Here is a 27,899-nt window from a genome sequence, read left to right as displayed (position 1 = left end):
ATTTCCCCCCAGAACCCTAATACCTCCTATACAAGGCAGTGGAATGAGGGAGAGAGCGGATCCTCCCCTCAACTTTCTGGCACAGAGGGAGAGCAGTTACACTTAGAAATATATATGTATATATTTATATATAGGTCTATAAAAATTTATCACACTTGATCAGAACTGTCCCTCCCACCCTTTCAGTTGGCCCCAAGGGAACCAGATCCTGATCCTGGGCCCAATCCCTGGGTCTTGCTCTCTTGATGCCTCTCTGGCCCTGCTGATCAGTGTGAGGTAGAACTCAGCATTATTATCCACCGTGTTCTGCAGGGAACAGGCCAGCTGCTAAAAGAGCAGTGCCTCTCTCCACAGTACCCTGTGAGCTCCTGACCACCACAAATCCTGATGGATGAGGGGAAGCGCCTCCCACCCCACAAGTCCCTGGGGCCTGAGCCAAAGTCAGATCCTGTACTGCAGCCACTCTTGCATGCTGGATCACTTGCGCCTGCCAAAGATGGACTTCTTGCCAGGGTTCTTGTTGCCCACACTTAAACCGATGAGGAGTCGGGCTTTCTCCTCCTCTTCCTGCTGTTGCATGTTGAGATCTGATTTAGTTTCTAGCTTTCCCCGGACCTCAGACCCTGTTGCAGGCTTCAGCCTTAGCTTCTCTTTGATTACCTGGTAGGTTAGAGAGGAGTAAAAGGGAAGGTAAATATTAGTGGAACAGGCAGAATAAATCACTGTGAACCAAGTCAAAAAAGATTTGTTAAGCTTACATGAAGGCACAATGTGGCAATTCAAATTATAAAATGATCTCTGCTTTCAAGAAGCTTACAGTCTAATTAGAACCTATTCTAAACCTGAAGTTGCGTCAGCCCTCAGTTCCCTAAAACTCAACAGCAGTTAACGTATATAAGTGTAAACATTTAAACATCTGACCAAAGTCATGGAGAGGGCAGGGATAGAAGTTGCCCACTTCATTCACCTGCCCGTTGCCAAGGCTACTTGTCCTACATATGTCCTACAATGAACTGCTCCTGAGCACAGGACCTGTTTGTCAGCCCCTGCTAACCAAACAGCCATGAACTCTGGCAGGATACCTGGGCAACCAGGGCTTTGCGGCTGTCCCTCTTGACAGCCATGGCAAAGTCTAGCCATGTCCATGTGTTGTTGTGGTACTCCAGACAGGGCAGCACAAGGTTAAGGTCACCCCAATCCACACTATTCTTCTCACCCTGCAAGAGAAGGAGGGAGAGGGGAGAGAAAAGAAAAGCGAAAAGATCAGCTGCCATTTTTAGTCCAAAGCTAATACTTTTTTAATATATGTGCTGCTGAAGTGAACACACAGTCCAATCTAATACTTGAGTCCCAAGTCTAGCACTTTCCTGCAGCAGCAATCTAAAGATACTGATTTTCCTTTACCTCATCCTGTAACAGTACTGACTCCTGAAGGCAGCAGAGGGAACAGCAGATTATTACCCAAAGACCATCTTCACAATTTAGACTGTCGTGCCTAATTTTAATCTCTGATCTTATCTGGTTCCCTTCCCACCCTGTTCTAGAAAGTACTAGGGAGGAGCAGACCTTGTAGCTGACACAGAGAGGAACCTGTGGAATCTTTATGTAGATGAAGGAGTTGTTCATGGCAGCTCGCTCTTTCATCTTGTCAATATCATCCACAGGGTGCTAGGAAAGGCAGGAAACGAATATGAGTTCTTGAAACCATCAGAAGAAACTTAGAACCCCAAACATCTCCATCTCCTTTCATCCCTGGAAAAGACTCAGTAAACAGAAGAAATCTTCAGCTGACCCAAACAGAACCCTAGGATTCTTCCATCTTTCTGTCATTAGGGGCATGTCTGGTACCTCAGGTACTTTCCGAAATGATCTTCTGACACCAGAACTCCGATTTAAGCCTTGTGCAACACCCTTCCCAGGGCCCAGTGGTGCTGCATCATCTGTTGCAATCAGCTGCCGAGGCTTAACCACTGGTATTCCTATGAAAAAGCAAGCACACCAGCTGTTGTCCTCTTTCTGAAGCTTCAGCTATCTCTGAGGCTGCTACCCCAGTCTTCCGGATCTCCACCATAAAAGTTCTCACCAGTAGTCACCAGTTTGGACTTATCTTCTTCGTCACCAACCTCATCATCTTCTACGCTTCGGCCAGGAAAGAAAAAGCCCATTATTCTATGGAAGAACTGGTGTGTCAGCTGGATGGTGAGAGGCACCACATTTACCTAAAGAGGAAAAAGGCTGAAGAAGCAATTAAGCTCAGACATCATCCCTCAGTTTACCTACCCCTAATGTAACATTGACACACAGATAGCTTTTGAGTGCCCTTTGTTCCTGGGTCCCCAAAGGACTGTTTACTAACCTCAAAGTGTTCCTTAACAGAAATACCCCCAACAGGGGGCCGGACTTTGCTGAAAAGGCGGAGGGCTAGCTGTCGTCCAGATTGGCAGGAGCTCTGGGGCCGTAGGACTACCTGTAAGATAAAGAGTGATAAATCTACCCACAAATCCCTGCAGACTAAGAGGAAAAGCAACAGTCTTGCTAAGCTAGACAAGCTTTCACCTCTCAGATCACCACAGTATTTCCCTTAGTGGGTTTATGGGGAAGGGCCATTACAAATGCCCTGTGTTAGGAAGCATGAGAATGGGGCAGGAATGGGGAAATAAGACTTGCCTTATAGACAGCATTGGGGAGGAGGTTGTTCATAGTGAACCAGCCCAATTCCAGAAGATGTTCTGCTGTGTCATCAGACTTATTCACCTATAAAGACAGATTCCCCCCCAACCCCACCCCACACGCTATTATAAGTCTTTCTCAGGAGCTTGCTAGAGAATTGCTACATATCCTGTTTTCAGGTTCTCCATATGTTTAATCCCAACCTTTGGTATCCCTTTCATCTCCATACAGTCAATTCACCCTTTAACCCAGTGTTTCTCATGGACACTACTAACAAGAGCACTAAGTGCCAGTAATCCTTCCCAATTACTGTGATAGTCAAAAATGGTCTCACTCATTTCCAAACTCCCAGGGGGAAGGAGTGTGGGATAATGAATCATGTCTTCTCCTCCATTTATTGCAGGAAAGCTGAATGTCAGTATAGAATTAATTCTATTCCAAGCTGGTATTGGAAGATTACTTCTTTCTGGGCCATATTTCTAGGGATAATCTTATTCAATGAAAGAAGTATTTGATCAAGCTCATCTATATCTGTATTATTTAATATTACAAACAACTATGTCTAAAGGGAACTCTGCTCATGTATCATCATTAATAACCATTAATACCAGCACTAGTAATCATATAATAATTAGCCTCTTTGTTTCTCCGAGTTAAGACTCCTGTGATAGGTCAATATCTCTCAATACAGCTGCCTTTATGTGACTGTATATACCCGATACCTTGCTGTAGAGGAACCGCTGCAGCTCTAGTTCAGCAATTCCTAGCTGTCCATCTTCCTCTGTCAGACGCCATCGTGCCTGAGCAAAGTAGAACTCAGTGCGACGAACCACACTCACATCTTCTTGTTGTTTTCGCAACTCCATCTTATTGGCCTGCTGCAATTGGAAATCCTTAAAACACCTATAAATGGACAGGAGGGCCAAGGCCAATAAGGGTAACAGCATTTGGGTTGGGGGTGGGGTAGAATGCTCTAGAATGATGCAGGAGGTAAACTCAGAGATGGACCTATTTTGGGACAGCTATTCCCTATTTTTTTCACTGGATTCATGCTCCTCACACCCTGGGCCATGGGAGAATAAATCCCATCTTTCAAATTTTTCAATTCTACAGTTGTTGTTGTTGTTTTTTTTTCTTAAGTTCCACACCCATCTTGAGAAACTTAACAGAAGACCATGGGGGAAGGGAAAGGGAAAAAAACAGTTACAGAGAGGGAGGGAAGCAAACCATAAGAGACTCTTAAATACAGAGAACAAACTGAGGGTGGATGGGGGGGTGGGAGAGAGGGAAAAATGGGTGATGGGCATTGAGAAGGGCACTTGTTGGGATGAGCACTGGGTGTTGTATGTAAGTGGTGAACCATGGGAATCTACCCCAAAAACCAAGAGCACACTTCACACACTGTATGTTAGCCAATTTGACAATAAATTATAAAAATATATATACACATATAGGTATATGTGTGTATACACACACACACACACACACACACACGTATATATATATGCGCTATGCCACATGCTAACCATGTTAAAAAAAAAAAAGTAAGTTCCACACCCAGCATAGGGCTTGAACTCATGATCCTGAGATCAAGAGTCACATGCTCTACTGACTGAGCCATAGAGGTGCTGCTTTTTTTTTTTTCCAAGGTTTTATTTTGGGTTTTTTTTGGTATATTTTGAGAGAGAGAGAGGGAGAGAGAGAATCCCAAGCAGCCTCCCCGCTGTCAGTTCAGAGCCCGACATGGGGCTCAAACTCAGGAACTGTGAGATTATTACCTGAGGCAAAGTCAAAAGTTGGACACTCAACCGACTAAGCCACCCAAGTGCCCTCCAGGTGCTTCTTAATAAAGTAATCTCTGCCCACTAATAAACCCCTACAATTGTATCTGCAATTGTGCTCCTTACTGACCAACTTCCAAGATATTTTATTTTCAGTTCACCTGCATAGCACCAGGGCCACAAAAGCTATCTTTCTGAGCTGATTTTCTCCTTTCCCAGGAGGTACTCTAATGAGGAGCCAAAGCAGGGGCTCTCCTGTTCTCAACCTCTTGGCCAAGATCAGCAACACTCACTCGGGAAGTGCCCAAATCTACATCAGCCTTTGATAATGCACAATAGATCTAAAGCAAGGAAGAGAAATCAATTCCAGCTGGGGCACTAGAAAAGGGCAGGGATGCTATGGCACCTGATGAGGATATTCAGCTCTTCACTTTCCAGCTGTAGGTTGGCCTTCTCCTGGTTTAGCTGCAACTGAAGCTTTTGGTTCAGGTCAAGCAAGTTCTCATTCTTGCTGTCATCCTGCAAAGACTAGGGAGCCAAGGCAGGAGAAACTGAGAGGAGATCTCCTTTGTCCTAGGAGAACACCCTCTCCTCAAACTGCCCTGGTGACTACCTTCATGATAGAATACATCTGCTTTTCCAGCTGCCGTATTTGGGCCACATGCTGCCGCACGGCCTCCTGCAAGTGTAATATGCTGCTGCGCTGTTCCTCAGGATTGCTAGAGATCTCAAGCTGGAACCTGACTCGCTGCTTCTTCTCACTATGCTCCTGAAGGAATGGAAAAGGAAATGAGCAAGGTTTCTTAATAGACATGTCTTGTAGTAAGGTGAAATACAGAAAGGAACAAGAAACAGGGACCTCTTCTGGAAAGCTTACTTGTATCTGTTACCATTAGTAGCAAGCATAAAGGGTAGGCCAATGCAGAAGACATAAAGATTTCACAATGAGCCAGTGCCACAGGGTAGGGATAGAGGTGATAGTGGGGACCAGTTACTGTTTTTAGAGGTATTAAAGTGACTCAGCAGAGAACTGACCAAGAAAAACCACACATAAACAAGCTCTGCAGTCTCAGAAACACTCAGACCTTTTCTAGACAATTTCAACTGCTGCTATTGACTAACACAGGATGTACTCACCACAAGGTCCTTTTTCAGTTTGAAGCATGGCTTTTCTTACTGGACCCCAAATAAAGCACAAGGTCTGTCAGTTCCTGTGAGGTTAACTGGCATTCTATTAGGGCCCATGCTCACCTTCCGCTTAGGTTCTACATGCAGCAGCAGGTTGTTGACAATGTCTAAGATCATGGCATACTGAGCCGGGTTGGTGGAGATTTCCAGCTCATGATGAATAAGGGTGAAGGTATCCACAGCTCCTAGGTAATTGATAGCAGCTAGGTAAGAAACTCAAGTTTCTCTCTAAATATCGACCCCATCTTCTAACCCATATTTGGTATTAGTGACAGATGCTCATGGGTAGAAATAGGTTTTCTTATTTTAGAATTAAACAATATCCATTCATCCCAGTTCCCTCCAACAGTCCAGTTTATTCTCTTATAGTAGAACTTACACAATGTAGAGCAAAGTGAAAGTGTTAATGCCCAGGGCACAGTGGGACTTCTAATAACACTACTAACTCAAAACCACTAAGGAAATAGCTACTTTCAAAAATTCTCTAGTTCCCTTCTAAAAGCCTTTCAAGCCCTGAATACCTTCCTGTTTCTTTAGGAGATCTTCCTTTTCCTGGTTCTCATGAACCTCAGGTGGCTTAATCTGAGTTGCCAGCTCAGGATCAATGTCATGGCTGTAACTAATATAGTACATTCGGCAGCTACAGCGTGAAATGATCCGTTGGACTTGCTGGGCTTGTTGCGCCTCAGCTGGCTGGTTCCAATCTGGGAAGAGGTGGGAAAGAGATAAGAGAAAGACATTTTCAATGGAGGTATTGAGAGAACCTCCCAGCCATATGTGATGTTTAGGGAACTCCAGACACTTGCTTTCCCCCTAGCCTAAAACAAAATGGTCCTATTCCAGCATATGTTAACTTTAAGAGTATGTAAGAAAATGCACACCTAACAACATGATGGGGAATAAGGGAGAGCTGACCTGTGGTGGTGGTAACCATGCCTCCCACTGCCTGCCCGCTCTCCATCAGCTCCTGCACAGAGTCCAGACTACGCTGCCGGTGCTCCTCAATATTCTTTACCTGAAGACAGAGATACAGGCACCTTTAACTCCTAGCCAACTGGGACACAGATGATTATGATGCAAGTAATACTATCTAAATTTCCACTGCCTAGAACAGCTTGAAGGATCTCCCAGGGTAGAAGACATACATGACTCCCTCCTGGCCCACCACCTAAATTCTCCAAACCCAGATGAGTTACATGCCTGCAGGCCTGAGACCAGAAAAGCAAGCTATGTTAAAATCATATCCTATCTGGGTGCACCTGGGTGGCTCAGTCAGTTAAGTGACTCTTGATACCAGCTCAGGTCATGATCTCACAGTTCTTGGGATCAAGCCTCACATCAGGCTCTGCTTGGGATTCTGTCTCCTTCTCTCTCTCTGCTCCTTCCCCACTTGTGCTCTCAAAATAAATAAATAAACATTTAAAAAAAATCCTATCCCACCTCACACCCATTAGGATGGCTACAATCAAAAAAAAAAAAAAAAAGTGTTGCCAAGGATGTGCAGAAATTGGAACCCTTATGCACTGTTGGGGTATGTCAAATGGTACAATGGTACTATGGAAACAGTATGGCAATTCCTCAAAAAATTAAAAATAGAATTTTTGCTATGTGACCTAGCAGTTCCACTTCTGGATATATACTGAGAAGAACTGAAAGCAAGGTCTTGAAGAGATTTGTACACCCATATTCACATGGTATTATTCACAATAGCTAAAATATGGAAGCAACCCAAGTCTCCACTGATAGACAAATGGATAAGCAATTTGTTGTACATACAACAGAATCCAATCCTAAAAAGGAAGATGCTACAACACGAACAAACCTTGAAGAGATTATAGGAAGTGAACTAAACCAGTCACAAAAAGACAAATGCTGTATGATTCCACTTATACAAGGTACTTAAGAACAGCCAAAATCATAGAGGCAGAAAGTAGAATGGTGGTTGCTGAGGACTGGAAAGGGGAAGGGAGGTTATTGTTTAATGGGTATAATTTCAGTTTTATAAGATGAAGAGTTAGGGAAATGGATGGTGGTGATGGTTGAACAACATTATGAATGTATTTAATACAAACTTAACTTTACACTTAAAAATGGTTAAAACCAGGGGTGGCATCCAACTCTTGATTTCAGCTCAGGTCACGATCTCAGTTGTGAGATCAAGCCCTACGTCGAACTCTGCGCTCAGCATAGAGCCTGCTTGGGATTCCCTCTTTCCTTCTCTCTCTCTGCCCCTCCTCTGCTCACACTCTGTCTCAAAATAAATAAATAAACTTAAAAAATGGTTAAAATGGTAAATTTTATATCTTACCACAATAAAAAAAAATTTTTTGAGGAAAAAGTCAATCCTGTCAAGCACAAAAAATTTCATCAAAACCAGTGACTTTCCCACCCACTTTGATATTCATGCAATTGTGGTTTTGCTGTTTTCTGTTTTCAGACAACCACTCTGACACTGTTGCCCATGGGGTAAAGGGAATGAAGTCTTTTGAGTCTCTCTGCCAAGCTGAAGTCAAAGTGAATAGTAGAATGAGTGATATGAAGACCATAAGCAGATCTGCCAAGTCACAAAAAATTTCATATGGGAAAGGCAAGATCAAAGTACTCCTACCAAACTCAGTGAAGGAAATCATAAGCAAAACGAAAAGACAACTTACTGAAAGGGAGAAGATATTTGCAAATGATACATAAGGAACTCCTACAACTCAACACCAAAAAAACCCAAAAGAAAACATTAATCCAATTAAAAATGGGCAGAGGACCCGAGTAGACATTTTTCCAAAAGAAGACATACAGATGGCCTAACAGACACATGGAAAGATGCTCAAATTCATTAATCATCAGGGAAATACAAATCAAAGCCACTTCACACTAAAATGGCTAGTATCAAAATGAAATAACACATGTTGGCAAGGACGATGAGAAAAGGGAAACTGTGCAACGTTAGCAGGAATGTAAATTGGTGCAGCCACTCTGGCAAACAATACTGAGATTCCTCAAAAAACTAAAAACAGAAGTACCATACGATCTAATAATTCCACTTCTGGGTATTTATTTGAAGAAAATGAAATCATTAATTCGAAAAGCCCTATATTTAATGCTTATTATGTGTATTTATAATAGCCAAAATACAGAAGCAACCTAAATGTCCTTCAACAGATGAATGGATAAAGACGTATTTTATATATACACAATGGAATACTACTAGCCATAAAAAGGAATAAAATCTTGCCATTTTTGGCAATACAGATGGATCTAAGGGTATTATCCCAAGTAAAATCAGACAGACAAAGATAAATCCTATACGATTTCGCTTATATGGGGAATCTAAAAAACAAACAACAAAAACAGAAATAAACCCATAAAGAACTGGTGGTTGCCAGAGGGGAGGAGGGTGGGAGGAATAGGTGACATAAATCAAGGGGATTAAAAGGTACATACTTCCAGATATAAAATAACTCAGAGATGAAAAGTACAGTACAGGAAATAGTCAATAATACTGTAATAATTTTATATGGTGACAGATGGTAACTACCCTGGTGAGCATTTTATAATGTTTGTAATTGTCAAGTCACTATGTTGTACACCTGAAACTAATATGTCAACTATACTTCAATTAAAGAAACAAAAAAAACCCTAGGATATTCTACTCTAATGCTAATGTCACAGCCTGAGGAAAAAAAGGGTTCACATGTAAAAGAGGGCATGCCTAAAAGAAGCAGAGGCCCGGAAAATGCTAGAGATCTTGCATAGCTCATCTGCCTGAGTATACCTTCTATGCCTACCTCCTGAGATTAGTGGTAAAGAGCACTGCTTGCCTGGATCACAGATGTAATATATCAGCATGACCTCTCATAGTACCAATAACTTGACCCTTACTTGGCTTGACATCTGATTAAATGATTACCTTGTGTGTAATTACACCTGAGGTTGCTTAGATTGAGCCCTAAGGTTGTTGGAGTAAGAAGCACCAGGCAGGGAGGACAGAAAAGGGATTAGCTTTTTCCCCACTGAGTAGAATGGTAAATGAAGTTATCCTATTGGTCCTTAAAGATGTAGCTGGATCCAGTAACTCATTTGGGTGTACCATGCCCAGCACAATGTGGACACTTCACACCGGTTAAGTAGTAACAATGCTGAGTATTAGGTACATCTTATAACTATTAGATCTCCTATTATTCTGGGAGAATATCCTAGAAATTATAGAGCAAATTCAGTTTTACTACACTGAGAAGAAAATCTATAGCCTAGTCCCTGCCAACTGCTCATAATTCCACCATCTAACAAAATGCTATCTTGACACACTTAGACCTCCTCTGACATAACTTTTTAAAAATGGTGTAATTATTTTCCATCTAAATGAAGCTTTGTATTTTTCAAAGCAGTTTCTCACCCTTGATCCTTTCAACAATCTTGTGAGGGGGAAGTATTAACTCAATTTTACAAGTAAAGGCGACTTGGGGCCCTGGGGTGGCTCAGTCAGTTTAAGCCTCTGACTCTGGATTTCAGCTCAGATCATGGTCTCAGAGCTGTGAGTTTGAGCTCCACATCGGGCTCAGCGCTGACAACGCAGAGCCTGCTTGGGATTCTCTCTCCCTCTCTCTATGCCCCTCCCCTGCTCTCATCTCTCTCTCTCAAAATAAATAGATAAACTTAAACAAAGTAAATAAAGGTGACTCGCCCAAAGGCTCATGGCTACTATAACAGCAAAGGTGGCATTAGAACTCACATAACCTGATTCCTAGACAAGCAGTCTTTGTATTCAACCTTACTGCTTTGCTGAAACTAATCAAACATCTTCTTAAGAGAAATCAGAGAAAGGGCAGATAAAGAATTTATCTAAAGTTCTCAGGCTTACTGCCTGTTCTCTTGGCTGCCTGCTGATTAGTGTGATTTATTAGCAGAGGTCAGCAATCTTCTCAAACGTAAAAAAGTTCCAGCCCGTTTTATTCTAGTGCTGGGAAACAAGAATTTCCCTCACAATAAAAAAGAACAGCAAGAGATTAAAAAAAAAGAAAAAAGCACTATGTGCTCACAGACCACAAATCAGAGACTGCCTGCAATTCCTGTATTTGACTAACCTCTAACCAGAGCTGTCGGCCATCCTGCTCAGTGGGGCTGCTTTCAGTGGTGGCAAAGTACTGCATGCCATCCAGTAGGCAAGTCCAGGATGTCTTTTGCTTCAATGTGTCACCATACCAGGCTGGATGGTGTTGGCACTGCAGCAGCTGAGCTTTGGCAGCTGACACAATGACACAGCCTTCTGTCTCCGCTCCACGAAGAACCATCTATGCCATAGACAGGAGCAGAATCATAGCACAAGGGCCACCAGGGAAGATGAGAAGGTCAGTGAAAGGATTGTATCAATGAATGCAGCTGGATCTAATTCTGGCTTACACTATGGTTTTAGAAATGGAAGGATTATCCTGGATACCTGGTGGAAGGAATAATTGTTTGGAGCTCTATCTGCCCATTCTTATTTGGCGCTGGGAGAAGGTGAACACATATGATTAGGATCTAGCCCAATGCTGGGGTGCTCTGGTAAAGAGAAGTTACCTGGCAATTAACCAGCTCAATAAGGCAGTTTCGGTTATATATATCATCCGTCTGGCAGGCAGCGATGCCACACAGCTGATCACTCACACCTGATTCCTCTTCTGTGAACACTACAAACCTGTCTGTCTCTTCAATCAGCTTCTGCAACATGTAGGCACCTGGCAGAGAAATAGGAAGTGGAAGAAAGTCACAATCTCAAAGGAATATGGGCAATACATCTAGGGCCAAACCGATCTTCCTTCAATTTCTCTAGAAAATACTCTCTCCAACCTGCAACTCCAGCCCACCCACTCCCCTCCTTGATCTCTGAGGGCAAAATAAGGGTTGTCATTTCATTTCCTCAATTTTAACAAAAATAACAGATTTCCAAGAGTGCTATATAATAGCAGCATTTTTTTCTCTTAGGTATATCAACCTCTGATTACTCTAGGATCTTTCTTCTCATTTTGTTCCTTATATTTTTCATTTTATATTATTTTAAATGTTCTTTGTGGACCACTCCTTTCCATATGAAACCACTCCTTTGCCATTAGTGCCACTGTGTTCTCATAGCTCTACTGCTTCCTACGATTATGCCTCTAAATCCTCTTCTCCCATGTCTTAGAAATAAGTATCTCCTCGGGTTCCCTTCTCTTCCTCTTCCTTCTAATGAGTTTTTCTAACAGAGTGTTATGGTTAGCAGCATCCAGAATCAGACTTGTCTGCCTGTATTTAAGATCCTATCTCTGCCAGTTACTCGATTGTGACTTTCAGCAGCTTGCTTTAACCTGTGTCTCAGTCCCCTTGTCTGTAAAATAATAGTAACTGTCTCATAAGGTTGTTGAGGGAATTTAATGCAATAACATATAAAAGTACTTTGCAGAGTACCTGCCACACAGTAAGCAACTATTATTATCTACTTGGGATTAACTTTTAGCTCTATGCTGAAACTCCCAAAGTCTTCACCTCTAGTACTAAGCTTTTAGATCCTCATTTCCAGCTGTTGGTTAGACATTACCTAGATGTACTACTTGCACCACAAACTCAGCATGTCCAAATCTGAACTCAACAACCCTGTTCCTCCCCGAACTTGTTTAGTATTTAGTATCCTCTGGCTCTCCTATCTCTGATACTACTGTTACCATCATGCTAGTCCCAGGCTCAAAGCCTCAGTCATTATTGCTTTCTATCTTAACTCTTTCTTCCAACCAGTTGTCAAATTTCTTAGTACGATAACATTTCTACCCATCCCCTCATCTCCATTCCCACTGCCTCTACCAAGTTCAGGCCCTCATTACATGTTGTTGGGACACCATAATAGTTTCCTTATCTGTCTCTCCACCTCCAGTTTCTTCCTCTCCAGTCCTCCTCCACAGCACTGCTAGATTTATCTTCCTAAAAGTAAAGTCTCATGATGACACATCCCCATTCAAAAACTTTCAGTAGTTCACCACTGTCTACTGAATAAGGACCAAAAACTCCTTAGCCTTGTATAAAAGACCTGTGATGGTCTACCTGTGATGGTCTATGTGCAGCTTTCCTTTCCAGGATCTTCCCTCGCTCCTCGCCTTAGTTACTCTCTATGCCAATTGAAACAGATTGTTCGCTCTCCTTTGAACATACAGAGCCTTACCAAATCTACTCCTATTCAGGATGCCTTGAATGCCTTTCCTCCCCATTTCCACATGTTCAAACCATACTCAGCCTTCAAGGTCCAGCTCAAATGCTACTTTCCTCGATAAACCTTTCCCTGATTGTACTCCCTCCTTCATTCCAGTCAAGAACTCCCATATACTTTTTTCTCTTTTGATTTCTCTTTTGATATCACTTTCCACCTTGTTCTTAAATTTACCACGAACTTGCATTCCTCTATACTTATTCCCTCTCCTTAAAATGCCCTCTCCTCTTTTCTTGCCTGCCGACCTCTTATTTATTTTTTAAGGCCCATCTCAATGATCTTTTCTGGGAAGCTTTTCTAGATTTCCCTATGCTGATTTAAATACTTTCTTCTTAAACATTCTTAAAAAGCATTTTCATAATGAAATAATAATTTACATGTCCGTCTATTAGTTTCTGAGCTTCTCCTCATTTTTATATCCCTAATGTCTAGGGTTATGTCTGGTAATTTATAAACCCACAATAAGCTAAAATGAATCTATGAATGAATGAGTGATTGGGAGTGAATGAATGAACTAAGCTCATCCAGAGATGATAAACTTGTTGAGGCAAGTAGAATGTCATTCGTTTCATATCTCTCACTGAACCCAGCACAGTGCTTTATGCCTGTTAAGTACTCAATATTTGTTAACTGAACAAATTAATTCATCAAACCACATAACAATTCTTTAATCATTTTTCTCCCTTACTCATCCCGTTCTGGCCCCATCACTCCTTCATGATCCTCTCCTCCTTCCCACAGGATGACACCCTTTAAATGCCCCTATATCACGGCTATGTAAGTCAGAGGTGACCTAATAGGGAAAAAGAATAGTTTTCATCTCTGTATCTAGATGGAACCAGCCATGATTTAGTCCTCCCAGTTCTTGTTCAATCCTATGCACATATCCTACACCTAACTCTATGAAGTCTTATTTCCCCCAGCTTACCTCCTGAGGACCCCTTATCAGGCTGTCCACTAAAGCTGGGAGTGCTGACAGGAGGTGGGGCTGGGGCACTGGTCAGAACACTCTGCTTTGGCTTTTTAGCTGGCATCTGGGGATCAATCTTTAACCCCTTCAGGGCCTCCGTAGAGAGATTACGTTTGAGTACAGCTGCCTTTTTATAGCCGTCATATAAACCAAAGGCAATGTCCCGATTGGTGGTTGTCCAGGAAGCCCGTAAATCTACTAAGTGCAGCTGGTGTGTATGAAAGGCAGGATCCCCAACTCGAGTAGAGAGCTCCTAAGAAACAGGAAAAGAACCACAAGGTAGCATGGAAATTCCCACTATTTCTCCTGGACCACAAAGGCAGAGGCAAGAAAACAAGCTTGTTGAACAAGAAATCTGTTCTGGGGGAGAAAAGAAGACCCTGGAGAAAGAAAAACTAAGTGGTCTTAGTTTGTGCATTAGATTGCATTCTGACTACATCCGCTGTATTTTAAATGATTTAGAAAATTTCAACACATGGGGCGCGCCTGGCTGGCTCACTCGGTAGTGTATACGACTCTTGATCTCCGGGTCATGAGTTCAAGCCCCACCTTGGGTGTGAAGCCTACTTTAAAAAAAAAAACAAAAAAGAAAAGAAAAGAAAATTTCAGCATAAAAAATCTTTCCTTAATTAGGAAAAAACAACAAAAAATACCAAAGAAGGTGCTAGGAAAAAAGTTTTACTGTTTCTTGAAAGGCAAGAGACTATCTTTAGGAGAGGGAGAGAAGGAATATTCAAAAAGAGGTAGGCTGATACAAATGATAATAGTGAGTTCATCAGACAGTAATGATATATATACTTGGAATACAGTTAGAAACGTTACCCGGGACTTAGCTTAAAACCTACTGCTATGGACTGAATTGTGTCCCTCTCCATAATTCATATGTTGAGACCATAATCCCCAATGTGATAATATTTGGAGATGTGACTTTTAGGAGGTAATTAAGTTTACATGAAGTCACAAGAGTGAGGCCCTTGTGATGGGATTAGTGCCCTTATAAGAGACACCAGAGAGCGTGTTCTCTCCCTCTCTTTTCCTGCCATGTGAGGACCCAGCGAAGGCAACTGTCTACAAGCCAGGAGGAGAGCCCTCACCAGAATCTGACTATGTTGGCCCCTGATCTTAGACTTTCCAGCCTCTAGAACTGTCAGGAATAAATTTCTGTTGTTCAAGCCACACATTCTTTGGTGTTTTGTTATAGCAGCCCTGTAACAGCAGACTAAAACACCTACTGATAAAAATAAGGTAGCAAAGAGACTGTGTCAGGCGGTACCTCCTCAGCCGTGCGATTGCTGTGCCGTTGGTAGGTGAGAGAGGACAGGCTCAGTAGGTGGGTCTTTGTTACCAAGGGATCAAGGCAGTGATCAGCATTTTCTTCAGTGGGTGAAGCCATCAGGTGAACAGTCACCTGACTTAGGTCACTAACCATCTGGGTCACACTCCAGTCAGAGATGAGACGCCGCATCACTGTGCCCGCTGAGAAAAGGAGGCATACAGAGCCCATGCAGACCAGTACAGAAGAACAGTGTGGGACACATAGAGGGAAGAGCAATGTGAAGGGCAAAGAGGGTAGGAAAAATGAAGGCAGTCTTTGACCTTACCTTGAGGTATAAGCCGCTGAGTTCCCCTAGTGAAGACATGGCCCTGACTGCACTCAATCTGGATGCCCCGTTGCTGGGCAAATGAGGCCCAATAATGCACCTGGCAACAAGAGAGCAGAACACTGAACAAAGAATGGCATCAGATGATTAAGATGAGAAAAAACACGAAAACGAGGGAAGGGGAAAGAACTGAAGATGTCACCAGGGCTGTCAGAGCCTGACCTGTAGCTGGGGAAAGAGTGCAGTATAGGAAAGCTGCTTGTAGTGCTGGCCGAGTTTCTTTTTGCTAGGTTTCAGGTTATTAAAGAGCTTTCCCCTACAGATAGGCCTTGTGACACTAGTCCAAGTTGCCCAGAAGTTTTGCATCCAGCGCAGGGTACTACTATATAGCAGAATCCGGGGCTGGGATATCGCTGCAAAAGAAAGGATAGACATTTCCTACCTGTGGTTAAAACACAGAGATAAAGCTAGCTTCAGCTTTTAGAGGTTTAAAAATCCAAACAGCTGGGGCGCCTGGGTGGCGCAGTCGGTTAAGCGTCCGACTTCAGCCAGGTCACGATCTCGCGGTCCGTGAGTTCGAGCCCCGCGTCAGGCTCTGGGCTGATGGCTCAGAGCCTGGAGCCTGTTTCTGATTCTGTGTCTCCCTCTCTCTCTGCCCTTCTCCCGTTCATGCTCTGTCTCTCTCTGTCCCAAAAATAAATAAACGTTGAAAAAAAAAAAATTTTTTTTTTAAAAATAAAAATAAAAATCCAAACAGCATTCAACCTCACACTATCCCCAACACCCATTCCTTTTAAAGATCTAAGCTTTGTTTTCACCAACCCTCTCTCAGAAAAGGTCCTAATCCAAATCCTCCCTTGCTTTCCTTATCCCCTCCCCCAAGGGTCAAGTTGAAGTCCTCGGTGTTTAAGCCCATCCTCCCAACCCTTCCTCCCGCTGCCCCAGACCCAAGCCTCACTCCCACTGTGCCGGGTCAGATCCATCTTGATGGAGAGATTGAGGTTCTCAGAGCGGAATGCCCGGTAGGAGTCATGGAGCTGGCCCAAAGGCACCTCAGGCAGGAACTCTGGAGCCCGCAGAGTGACACCATGGTGATCATGGGGGTTCCCATGGCACAGCCACTGCAGGTCCAGTGTCATGCAGAGGTCAGGCAGGTGAAGGAAGCAGCAGTCATCATACCTGTCTCACAACAGAGTCCCAGCCCTCAGTGCCCTGGTCACTTGCAACCCCCTGGCCCTTCCCCACTCCCTCCAACCTGAGTCCCTCACCCCGTTGAGGCATTACTCCACTCACTTAGAAGCTGTTCTCACGTTGACATCCAAGTCACCCTTGAACACAAACTGACCAGGTTTCCAATGAAAAGACAGGTGGCTCCACTCCCAGTGCATATTTTCAGTTGTGTTGTACGGGTCCTATAACCATCCCCAACAACTTCGTGAGATCTGGATACAAGTATCCTCCAAATCTCCCAAATCAGTACCTTTTTCTCTCCCTACCATGTGCTACACAGGCCCCAACCATACCATCCTAGTAACTCCTCTGGAACCCCTCACCTCAGTAGCCAGCTGGTGCAGATTTGCCTGTTCTATGTCCATGTGCCAGTCCCCATGAAAGAGTAGACGGCTCTTGTCCCACCAGGGCAAGGGTGGGCTGGGGTCAGCTGAAGGCTTGGTCAAGAGGTCCACAGATTGGCTAATCAGGGTCCAGGCTGGATCCCAGCACGGGCCCCATACCACTGTGTACTGGAAGATTTCCGCTGGGACAGAGGGGCAAAGGGTACAGCTTGTTACACAACTTCTTTCTTCACTCCAGAAGGGCCTCAGCTCATCTCCCATCCTAGCCACCACAACATCCCTCAGCCAAACCAACTGCCTTCCTCTACTCACAGCGGAAGTCGTGGTAGAACTTGAGCGGGGGCATGTTCCTCTCTACTGCCACATTACCCCATGGAAGCCCCAAGTGCAAGATCTGACGCCGCCGGGAGCAAGGCTGACCACTCTGCTCGGTGCCCACAAGTCGACCCATCAGCCTCCAGTCACGGATCTCAAACAGGTATCGGGGATAATCTCTTATCCGAACTGTTATTACAGGGAGGATATACAATGGCTATTCAGAGGACTGTCTCAATATTCTCAAACATTTTTCTCCCCCACCACTACTTTTACCCAGCTATTTAACAAAGTCAACTGAGAGAACAAGAGCTGGCAATTGACAGAAAAGCTGAAAAAGGGCATGGAGACACTGAGCAGATGGTGAGGGGAATACCACTGAGATCCAAGGGGTACACCAACCCTGAAGATGACTGTGTTAGCTGTCCCTTTATGTTAGCCAAGCAGTTTCAGGGTGAAATTCAGGAACAAAGAAAGGGAAGAGGAGCCCACCCATCCCACTCCACCCATCCCACAACCACCAGAGTTCCCAATATAACTGAGCTCCTCTGCATCCACTCAAAGAGCTTCCTGGAGCTGGGAGGGCAAACACCAGACTCTGCAAATAAGGAAGTACTACTTACCCAAAAATGTCTTAACACTGCACTTGAGCATACGACACCACTGAATGACAAGATCTACTCCCTCAGCAGGGAAAGGGCTGCCTGGATCAAGCTCTTGAACTTGCTCTACCACACGCTCAGGGCCATGGAAGGAGACATCTGCCAGAGCTACCAGCTCTAGCCCCGCCAGGCTCCAAGTGAGCAGGGCCCGGCGCATAGGTGTGTTGCCATAGAGACGACGGGAACGCTGAATGTAGATTTCAATGTTTTTATGTTCCAAAGAGGCATAGAGCTCCTCAATTTTGCGGGCTGGCAGTAACTCCCCATGTTGCTTCCGAAGGGCAGCCACCTTGGCATCCAGCAACTGCAGCCTTTTGGCACTCTCCTTACTTTCATCCTTCATCAGTTCATAGTTATCACGAAGTTTCACCTCAAAAATGTCATCCAGGAAAACCCATGAGAAGTGCTGAACCTTCAAGAGTAGATCCGGTGGGAGTGGGGCAGGGCTTGGAGAAGCCCGAGCATGAGTTCCTCGATGCAGCCCCTTCAGCCATTTCTGAACTCCCACAGCCTCATCCAGAGTTCGAGAGAAATCGTACTGATAAGGAAACTCCACCGAGACTGATCCCAGGGACAGGAGCCAAACACGGTTCCGGAGGGTCTGCAGCACAGGGAAGGGGTTCCGGTGGAGGATCATCTCCTCCAGTTCAGGTAGCAGCTGTACTTCCACCTCCTTGAAGTTGAAGATGTTATTGCCATCAAAGCCGGCGGCCAGCTCTGGGCAGTAAGCCTGCAGTGAACCCCCATGCCTGCTCAGCGACACACTCTCTGCAGCCAGGGTAATGAACTTGTCCTCAGCTACAAAAGCTGTCAGCTTAGCTGTGCTCACCTCTAGTGTGAGGTTTAGGAGCCGCTTTGGAGGAGATGGCTCAGGGAGATGACCTTCTGGCTCAGACGCAGCCTCTGGAGTCTCTAGTGCAAGGAGTGGAACAGTCTCGGGAAACAGAGTGGCTCTTAGTAGGTCTCGGCAATGCAGGGTAGCCAGGACGTGCTGGTACAGGTACATGTGATCTGGGGGGCTCCAAAGTAAGGTCAGCCCTGCACCACACTGAACCTTCAGGGAGCAAGAGAAAAGAATCTGTCAGTTACAATATCCCAAAATAGGAGAGCTGACCGGGAATATTATACAAGCACACCTGGGTCAAGAACCATCTCCACTAGGAAGTATTTCCTGAGTAGCCTCATTAGTTACTCCCTTGCCTTGTTCCCCTTAGCATGAATGTGCTGAGCTAACAGTTCTTGTTTATCTTATGTGTAAGAGCACTCACACTTTTGAATTCTCAACTGGATTCTAAATTGTCCGAGAGTAGAGATCATGTGTGTTGATTCTTTAATATCTACCATAGGATATCAGCTATGTACAGCAGACAGTTAATCATTTGGCTTTATATTTCTATGAGTTATTTTTCTATAACAGGCTCACTCTGCATAATAACCACTGCAACATAATAACCACACAACAACAAGAGAGCATCTTAATTCTTAAATATAAAAAAGACTGACCACACAAATCAATACAGCAATTGATTTACACAAAAGTATGCCTCAAAGAAGGGAGTCCTTGTCAGCTTGGAAAACAAAATCAATTCTGAATAGTGAAGCAGAGAAAATTTAAATTCCAGAACAGAAAAATTCCTTTGAGTTCCAGCCTCTAAAAAGGCAACTCTTCAGTTTCCAAGGGAAGCTGAAGCCTGACAATTAGGAAGATATCCCACACCTCTCCTAAGAGGATTCCATGTCCACCCGATAGTCTGAGGAGAAAAATCTTGGAAAGCCTCTTAAAACTTGCCAATGCCTCCATCTTTAGAGCCATTCCAGCCTTTTATTTTTATTTACTTATATTTAAAGATTTTATTTTTAAGTAATCTCTACACCCAACGTGGGGCTCGAACTTAAAACCTCAAGATCAAGAGATGTACGCTCCAGCAAGTGAGTCAGCAGGGCACCCCTCCCTTCCAGCCTTTTAATGAGCTGGGTGCTTCAGGAAAGTAACACCATATCATGATCTTTAAAAAAAAAAGCTCCTTATTTTTCAGAGATATGCACTGAAATGTTTACGGTTGAAATTATACGTCTGGTATAGGTGTGCTTCAAAATAATCCCAGAGTGGGAGGTGGATGGCAGAGTGTAGCTAAAACACATTGGTCCTAAGCTGGCAATTACTGAAGCTGGGTATGGATACGTACAAGTTCTTATATTCTAATTGTGTGTATATTTTACATCCCACAATAAAGAGTTAAAAATGTACAGAACAAGCAAGGACAAAAAGAATAACACAAAGTGTCCTATTTCTCACAGTTTGAGTTTCACACCAGACTCAAAAGACTGGGAAATGCTCTAAGCCTAGGGAGAAGCCAACCTGACTCCACCTCCCCAAAGAAGCCTTACCTCCAGGGAGCGGATGCTGCTGTGGTAGGTGATGGACAGCATGGAGAGGCTGAGCACGGGAGTGGGGATGTCAGGAGCCTTGCAGCACGGCTGCATCTTCTCTGTGACGGACTTCACCAGCGCAAGCACAAGTCCCTGGACACCCACAGTGGAGGTTTCAGCACTTCCCAGGATAGTCAGTGTGTCCAGTCGGACCTCGGAAGCACCTGACATCCAGAAACCATGTCAGCATCGGTTCGCAGCTCTCAAATGGCAACCGCAGCCCTCACTCTCCTTTCTTATTTATTCCCTCCACTCTAGCTTTCTGTGTTACCCATACCTCCCTAAGATCATTCCTCATGTTTCAGGGAAACTTTTCCTTTCCTAAATTAACCTACCTAAATCTGGCAGACCCAAAGAAGCTCCCTAACTGCTACAAAGTGCCCGGAGACGTACCAGTTACTCTCTAGAACTAAACACACACGGAAATAAAAAAAATCAATTTCTTGATCAACTATCAAGGCTTTTTTTTTTAATGTTTATTTTCTTTTTGAGAGCATGTGTGTGTGAGCAGGGGAGGGAGAAGGAGAGAGAGAGTGGAACGGAGGATCAGAAGAGGGCTCTGTGCTGACAGCAGACAGCCCGAAGCACGGCTTGAACTCACATATTGTGAGATCATGGCCTGAGCCTAAGTTGGACACTTAACCAACTGAGCCACCCAGGTGCCTCAAGGCTTTTTTTTTAAATAATGATTTGACTTTTTATTTTTTTTAATACAATTTATTGTCAAATTGGCTTACATACAGCACCCAGTGCTCATCCCAACAAGTGCCCTCCTCAATGCCCATCACCCATTTTTCCCTCTCCCCCACCCCCTTTTTTAAATAAATCTTGCTTAATATTTAATATCTCCTATAGACCTTTAAGAAACATCAAGAAACCCAATAGTTATGTAAGACCTTCCAGTATCTCATGCCTTTAATTTAGAAAATTTTCACATAATCATGGGGCACCTGGGTGGCTCAGTCAGTTCAGCATCCAACTTCAGCTCAGGTCACCATCTCGCAGTTGGTGAGCTCCAGCCCCAAGTCGGGTTCTGTGCTGACAGTTCAGAGCCTAGAGCCTGCTTCAGATTCTGTGCCTCCCTCTCTCTCTGCCCCTCCCCCGCTCATACATGCACACGCACTTGCTCTCTCTCCCAAAAATAAACATTAAAAAAATAAAATTAAATAAATAAATAAAATAGAAAAATTCACATAGTCAGCTTCATTAAATGAAAAGGCACAGACTGGGGGCGCCTGGGTGGCGCAGTCGGTTAAGCGTCCGACTTCAGCCAGGTCACGATCTCGCGGTCCGTGAGTTCGAGCCCCGCGTCAGGCTCTGGGCTGATGGCTCAGAGCCTGGAGCCTGCTTCCGATTCTGTGTCTCCCTCTCTCTCTGCCCCTCCCCCGTTCATGCTCTGTCTCTCTCTGTCCCAAAAATAAATAAACGTTGAAAAAAAAAAAAAATTTAAAAAAGAAAAGGCACAGACTGAACCAGCATAATCTGCTTAGGTTAGAAACTACCCACTTCGGTACAGACTTCCTGTCCCACTTACCAACCAGGGCAGAAAGGGTGAACAAGTTCATGTCCTCCACCTTCAAGTCCACCTTCCACAGTAGGGACACAGATTCCCCAAATGAAGACTCTCTAGAGACAGCAGACTTCCCAGACTGTATGTCCATCAAGGATAAAATGCGAGAGAGACACTGGGCACAGGTATCTGATGCTTCTACCTGCAGTCCTCGGATGGTACAATCAAGAAACAGGGTATCTGACTGGGTGCTAGACAGGCCCAAAGGCTGGTTATAGCTGCCCTAGAAAAGAAGCAGAGGGAGCCCCATTATGAGCATGCAGACACACAGTTCTATAATACCCTGATGCATCATATTCTGCCAAAAAGGGGCTCCACGCTCTAAAGCAGGGCAGGACAAGGAAACTATACGGGGCTTCTGTTCACCAAAGTCCCCACCTACCTGTAGTGTGAAGGAGTCCAGGACAAGTGCCTCACCCCAAACATGCATATTGGGTGGGTGGGGTGCCCGCTGAATGTGAGAGTCACTGCCCACCCGCCAGCAGAGGTGGTCCACAGTTAGGACGCCGCGCTGATGGATACTCTGTGGCCTCAGATGCTGGTAATCTGAACAAAGAAGGTGAGAGAGAGGAGTTCTGTGGAACTACTGTGGCCATCAATTGGGCCCAACTTCACTAATGGACAGATTCTTACTCCTTTTCCATACCAGAGCCTTACCTAGAGAGATGGAATTGAATCCCAAGGCAAAGGGTGGTGTATCACCAAGCTGAATGGAAACGTTGACATTGGAGATGGAAGTGCTAAAGATAATGGGAGCCAGGATCTGGGGGAAGGTTCTGCAAAGGGACAGACATCACTGTTTGGTAAGGAAAGAATTCCAGCTTCCTATTATGGAGGAGACACCTGAAGCTCTCCAAAGTCAGGGTAAGTTTGGTTGTGATTCTTAGAATGGAAAACAACCAGAAAATTAAAAGACTGAAATTGTCAGTTTGCTGTTTACTGCTACTCCCAACGGTAATCCGCAGGAATGCCACAGTTACTAGGTTGAACCACACGAGACTGCCATTTCATAGGTCAGATATGAATGTCAAATACAGACATCAGCATATTGTATGATTCAACCTAACACAACCAAGGGGCATTTCTTCCAAGCCATGGAAGGTGACATGACCGACCACCTTAAAATCTAAGACAGACAAGATACTGTGGATCATTTAAGTTCAGTTCAACAATTGTTTATTTTGTATAATAAGGCACTATGCTGAGCAATAAGGACATAGAAACAAAAAGGACCTCATCCTACCGTCAAAGAACCTAGTATAATGGGGAAGATCTATAAAATAGAATTGCTACTGAAGTAATCAAATACACGTTTAACACAACATGCCACTTTAGACCAAAAGAATCTGAGAATCCACCTGGTAAGATGGTGGCTGAAAAAGATTACACTGACCTTTTTTTTCTTTGCGTAAGAACAGATGAACTAGACCCTTGGGTCTCCAGTGCTAACATGTGCAGCCAGTGAGAGAATTCCTGGTGCCGGTAATGAATAATGCAAGTATTCAAAACCAGGGAGGCTAGGAGGTCGATGGTGGTCACCTGAAAATAAATACCAGAACTGTGGGCTTGGGTTTTATCTCATTAGCTCACAATGCAACGATACAGGGAGAGAGTAGAGAAAGGAACGATTCTTGGTATCACAGTCATCACACCTGCACACTGGCCTTGAGGGAGTTGAGACAGACAATGCGCTGGCGGCTCTGGGACAGCAACAACCCATCTGTAAGGGTAAAGAGCAGATCAGAGAAGAACACTGGGGAAACAAAACATAAAACTGGGAGAGGGTCAGAGGCAGGCAAGCAGATGAACAGATTATCACCCAAACTCATGAATTGGGGCTATTTTCTCTCAGTATGTTCTCTCCTCTCCATCTCCAGTTACACTGATATTAAACTAAAAAGACCAAATGGGGCACAGGGGAAAGAGTGTCTGGTACTCTCAGTACCGACATCCCCACCCGTGAACCTTTCAGTACGAGTTCAGTGTTCATCTGTGCCATATCAGAGTTTGCTGTGAAGCTTCGAAGAGGCAGCTGATCCTCATCACGGTGGTACAGGAACTGCAGCAGCTTCAGTGTCCAATTCAGGTGCCTGGATGAGAGACAGACTCTGGCTCAGAAATACGTGCCATTCTGGGGTGCCTGGGTGGCTCAGTCGGTTAAGCGTCTGACTTTGGCTCAGGTCATGAGCTCGCAGTCCGTGAGTTTGAGCCCCACATCGGGCTCTGTGCTGGCAGCTTGGAGCCTGGAGCCTGCTTCAGATTCTGGGTCTCTCTCTCTGCTCCTCCCCCATTCACACTCTGTCTCTCTCTCCCTCCCAAAAATAAACATTAAAAAAAAATTAAAAAAGAAAAGAAAAAAAAAAAGAAATACATGCCATTCTTACTCCCTTTCTCCCCACAGACAAACTCAGTGCAGCTACTAGGCTGGTTACAGAGACCCCAGCATATAGCTCCAGTTATCATTCTCCGTACTTCTATGCCAGGAGAGATCTCACCTCTTCTGACTGTTCATGGACAGCACCACACTTGTGATCTCCATCTTCACTTTGACCTGGTCTGGCAGCTGCTGAAGGAGGTACAGGCCAGGCAGAGCTGGCTCAGCCAAGTTCTCTGTCACCTCTGAAAACATAAATGAATAACACAGAAGCAATGAATCCTGAACACACTCAGGTCTCCCAAAATGCCCCGTCCTCTTTGGCCACGTCTTCCACATAAAATAGGCTAACCCAATGCCCAATATTAGGCCGGGGCTTTACCTGAACAAGGAACAGGTTTGGGTGCTAGGCTTGGGCTCTGGCGCAGCAGCTGACTATGGAAAAGGCCCTCATGCAGTTCAGCATGGAGTGTCCACATATCCACAGCGATCACCTTCAGTTGCCGACTGCTGATGCCCACCTCTAGACACAACTTTAGGGCCAGTGAGAGCTCCGCTAGGCAGGTGTCCTCCTACAGGGAGGATAAGCCTCTGAGGTGTTAAGAAGTAGGCAGTTTGGGGTCAAAATGCAATGGTCTGGAACACCACCTTGAGAGAATCCACATAAGAACACAGAAGCTCCTTCGTATCTTGCACCCAGAAGGAAACAAGGCATCTGAATGACCATGGCATACTCACCAACTGGCCACTCTTTAGAACTTTGCTGTTGATCTGATTTAGGCTCACCTCACATTTCAGCCTGGGAAAGGAAAAAAAAAAAAAAAATTAGAGTACTTGGCCCCTTTCCTCACCATTTAAGTTCAGTCAAGCTTTGCTGGCTGAAAGGAACAAGGCAAGGAGAAGTGCCTAATCTCAACCTCTCCTCAAATGCTACAGGATGAAAATCTGACACCCTAATAAGAAAATTCACCCACCCTAAAACAATTTTAAGACAAGAATGGAACTACCTGACCCTCTTCTACCCAATGGTTACCTTTTCCCATCACTGTCCAAAAGAAAGCTGCTTTCTCTGATCTGAATGTGCCACAAGGACTCAGAAGTAGCCACCTTGAGAACCATGATGTTTATAGAATCTACATGAATGGAGAACAGCTAGAAGAAGCAAAGAAGAATAATGATTAATATCAAGGCACTACCTTTCCCTCCTAACAGAGAGAGAATAAGAGGTAGCTCTTGATATGATGTTCCCAAAAGAGTGGAAAAATCCACCCATGACTACAAAGCCAGCCATCCCTACTACAGTCCAGGAAACTGGGAGAAGTATCTCACCTGACAGAAGATCTTCAGTAAGGATGGACTAAAGGACAGTTCCTTTTGATGCACCCCAGTGCTCTGAGAAAATGGGGCAAACAGGCCAGAAACCTTCTGTAGATCCGTTCTGATACGCACTTCTCCAAAGCACAATGCCACATAACGTCTGTTCAGAAGAGAAACCTCACTATCATCAGGTCCACCCTTCCCTAGCAGTCTCCTCCCCCCCCCTCACCTTCACTCTCTCAACCTCCCTAGAAATACAGCTCAAATCGTGGATAACAGTCTCATAGTAGGTATCAGTATCTGTCTCACGAAATAACAGCTTCCAGGCTAAAGGGGAGGGGGAGAGGAAGACATCAGCAAAACCCCTCCTTGGGTTGTGAGGCCTCTGTAGAATGTCATTCTGCAAACTCCAATTCCAAAAGATTCCCCAAGGGAAGAGTAAGGATGTAGAGTACTCACGGCAGATCATGGCTAAGGAGTTTGCTGGAAATCCACAGGCTATCAATTTCCTAAAACAGTGTGGAAGAAAGATTTGTACATTAGCTGCCAGGTATACCATTAGCAGCTTGACAGACAGGAAAAGTTCTACGAGGAGGAAGCCCTTCCACTAAATATTTTCCACTCCATTTCCACCAACTTCTCTCCTGAGCACTATATCCTGCTCCTCACAATGACATTGGCTCAACTTGGTTAGTATTTCTCTTTCATGGATATGTTGCTGTTTCCCCTCTTAAATTAGAACAGTAAGCTCTTCTATTTCCTGTTATCTTTGTTCTGTCCTTACTTCTGTATCTTTCTTATTGTACCCTGCACACTCTGTGCCTTATAAGGATTTTTAACTCAACAACTTGCATTGATCCCAGCGTTTCCAAACTAACTCTTAAGATCATCTTGGCAAAGGGGTGCCAAGGCTGGGCTAACCAGGAAAGTCACCCAGAATTTTTTTAAAAAGTAATAAAAAGTTGAAATTCAGCTGGGTCCACCCACACACATACCCAGGGAGTTGCCCAAGACTCACCACTGTTTGCTGGTGCTGTTGAAACTTAAGGCTGACATTCTGGATCCAAAAAAAGGAGCCGATCTTTAGCTCTGCCTGCAGCTTCCGCTGACACCACTTGGTGGCCAACCGGACCACAAACCACCTGCAGAAAAATCCTTGTGAGTTCACAGGACCCTCTCCCAATTTGGGCTTTCCTCATTCCTTGCTGGTCCTAGAAGGCCTTGCAAAAAGGTCATGTCCTAAAGCTGGATCTTCTGGGCAACTCTCCAGTCTCCCAAAACAGCATTCTGTCACTTACACTCAGCCACAAAGATCAAGACCCTAATTCTGTAGTGTCCCCTTCACCCAGATGAAATCAGACAAACTACAGTCCACCTCCTAAGTTGGGGACAAAGAAAGCAATCCTTCCAACCCTTAGGAACCCCAGATGAAGAAAGAAGAGGCCCCAATAGGATTCGAAGTACAGGCAGCTGTGTCAGATGTGCCATCAAATACTCCCCCACACAGTCCATGTCTCCGCTCTCTAGACAGGTGTCAGAGAGAAGGCGGTGGGGTCACACCCGGCCGGCTCAAATGCCGTTCTCTCCTGGGCAGCCAGACCTGTTCCGGCTCTTAGGGCGAGGCTGCAGGTGCCCTCTGCACTCGGTGAAGGGTACACTCAGGGGTGTGTGGAGGGAGAAAGAGAGACCACCAAGCCGGGGCCCCTCTACACACACACACACACACACACACACACACAACCTATTCAGCTTCGAGCCTCAGCATCTCCTCAGGCCTCGGCCGCTCTCTGTCTCCCCTACTCCCAGGTCCTCGGCGCCAGCTCGGGTCTTACGCCCCCGCTCAAGTCCTCCCCTCGCCGCGCGACCCCTCCGCGGCCCTCCTCGGGCCCTCCCCCTCCGCCGCCTGCACACCGTCCCCCCCCAGCCCTCTTCCCCTCCCGCGCGCCCTTCTAGCGCGCCCCCCCTCCTCAGTCTCTTTTCCTTCCCCAGCCCCCGCCCGCTATAGCCGGGATCCCCTCACCGGCCTAAGAATAGGGCGCAGAGCGCAACCAACAGCAAGGCCAACAGCGCGGAGAACAGGGGCATTCCGGCCCCGGCCCGGCCTGGCTCTGGCCCCCGCCCTGCCGGGCCCCCCCTCCCCACGCCGGCTCCGCTCTGCGCCGCCGCGGGCCGACCAGCCGCACGCGCAGGAACAACACTGGACAAGGAAGCGTTGGAGCGCGTGCACCCCGCCCCCC

The 27,899-nt window shown here is 45.1% G+C and overlaps 1 protein-coding gene across 2 annotated transcripts; it reads right to left on the bottom strand.

The window, feature by feature from the left end:
• Positions 1-96: 96 nt before the first annotated feature.
• Positions 97-27,830, bottom strand: KIAA0100 (KIAA0100 ortholog). Of its 2 annotated transcripts, XM_045487897.1 has the most exons (39): positions 27,683-27,827; positions 26,681-26,804; positions 26,122-26,171; positions 25,675-25,822; positions 25,379-25,497; positions 25,084-25,144; positions 24,728-24,917; positions 24,467-24,590; positions 23,937-24,061; positions 23,624-23,691; positions 23,365-23,510; positions 22,629-22,747; positions 22,354-22,517; positions 21,936-22,194; positions 20,360-20,565; positions 17,933-19,025; positions 17,307-17,498; positions 16,974-17,176; positions 16,714-16,832; positions 16,379-16,599; positions 15,643-15,833; positions 15,421-15,520; positions 15,093-15,295; positions 13,778-14,072; positions 11,193-11,350; positions 10,718-10,924; positions 6,555-6,654; positions 6,161-6,343; positions 5,703-5,824; positions 5,065-5,220; positions 4,858-4,979; positions 3,393-3,573; positions 2,668-2,754; positions 2,357-2,467; positions 2,084-2,219; positions 1,849-1,979; positions 1,567-1,668; positions 1,083-1,217; positions 97-660 (listed from the first exon to the last, which is right to left on the bottom strand). In XM_045487897.1, exons 1-39 carry the CDS (start codon positions 27,745-27,747, stop codon positions 478-480), a joined length of 6,699 nt encoding a protein of 2,232 aa, XP_045343853.1. In that variant the 5' UTR covers positions 27,748-27,827; the 3' UTR covers positions 97-477. The 2 variants fall into 2 exon arrangements, 1 of the variants encoding a protein (XP_045343853.1); XR_006714804.1 differs by lacking the exons at positions 97-660; positions 1,083-1,217; positions 1,567-1,668 and having other exon boundaries at positions 1,863-1,979; positions 2,084-2,235; positions 27,683-27,830.
• Positions 27,831-27,899: the final 69 nt, after the last annotated feature.

The sequence above is a fragment of the Leopardus geoffroyi genome, chromosome E1 (assembly GCF_018350155.1).
Source record: "Leopardus geoffroyi isolate Oge1 chromosome E1, O.geoffroyi_Oge1_pat1.0, whole genome shotgun sequence".
In the NCBI taxonomy this organism is placed as follows: Eukaryota; Metazoa; Chordata; class Mammalia; order Carnivora; family Felidae; genus Leopardus; species Leopardus geoffroyi.
Note: the sequence above shows the minus strand (reverse complement) of the source record. Positions and strands in the feature narration are given on the sequence as shown.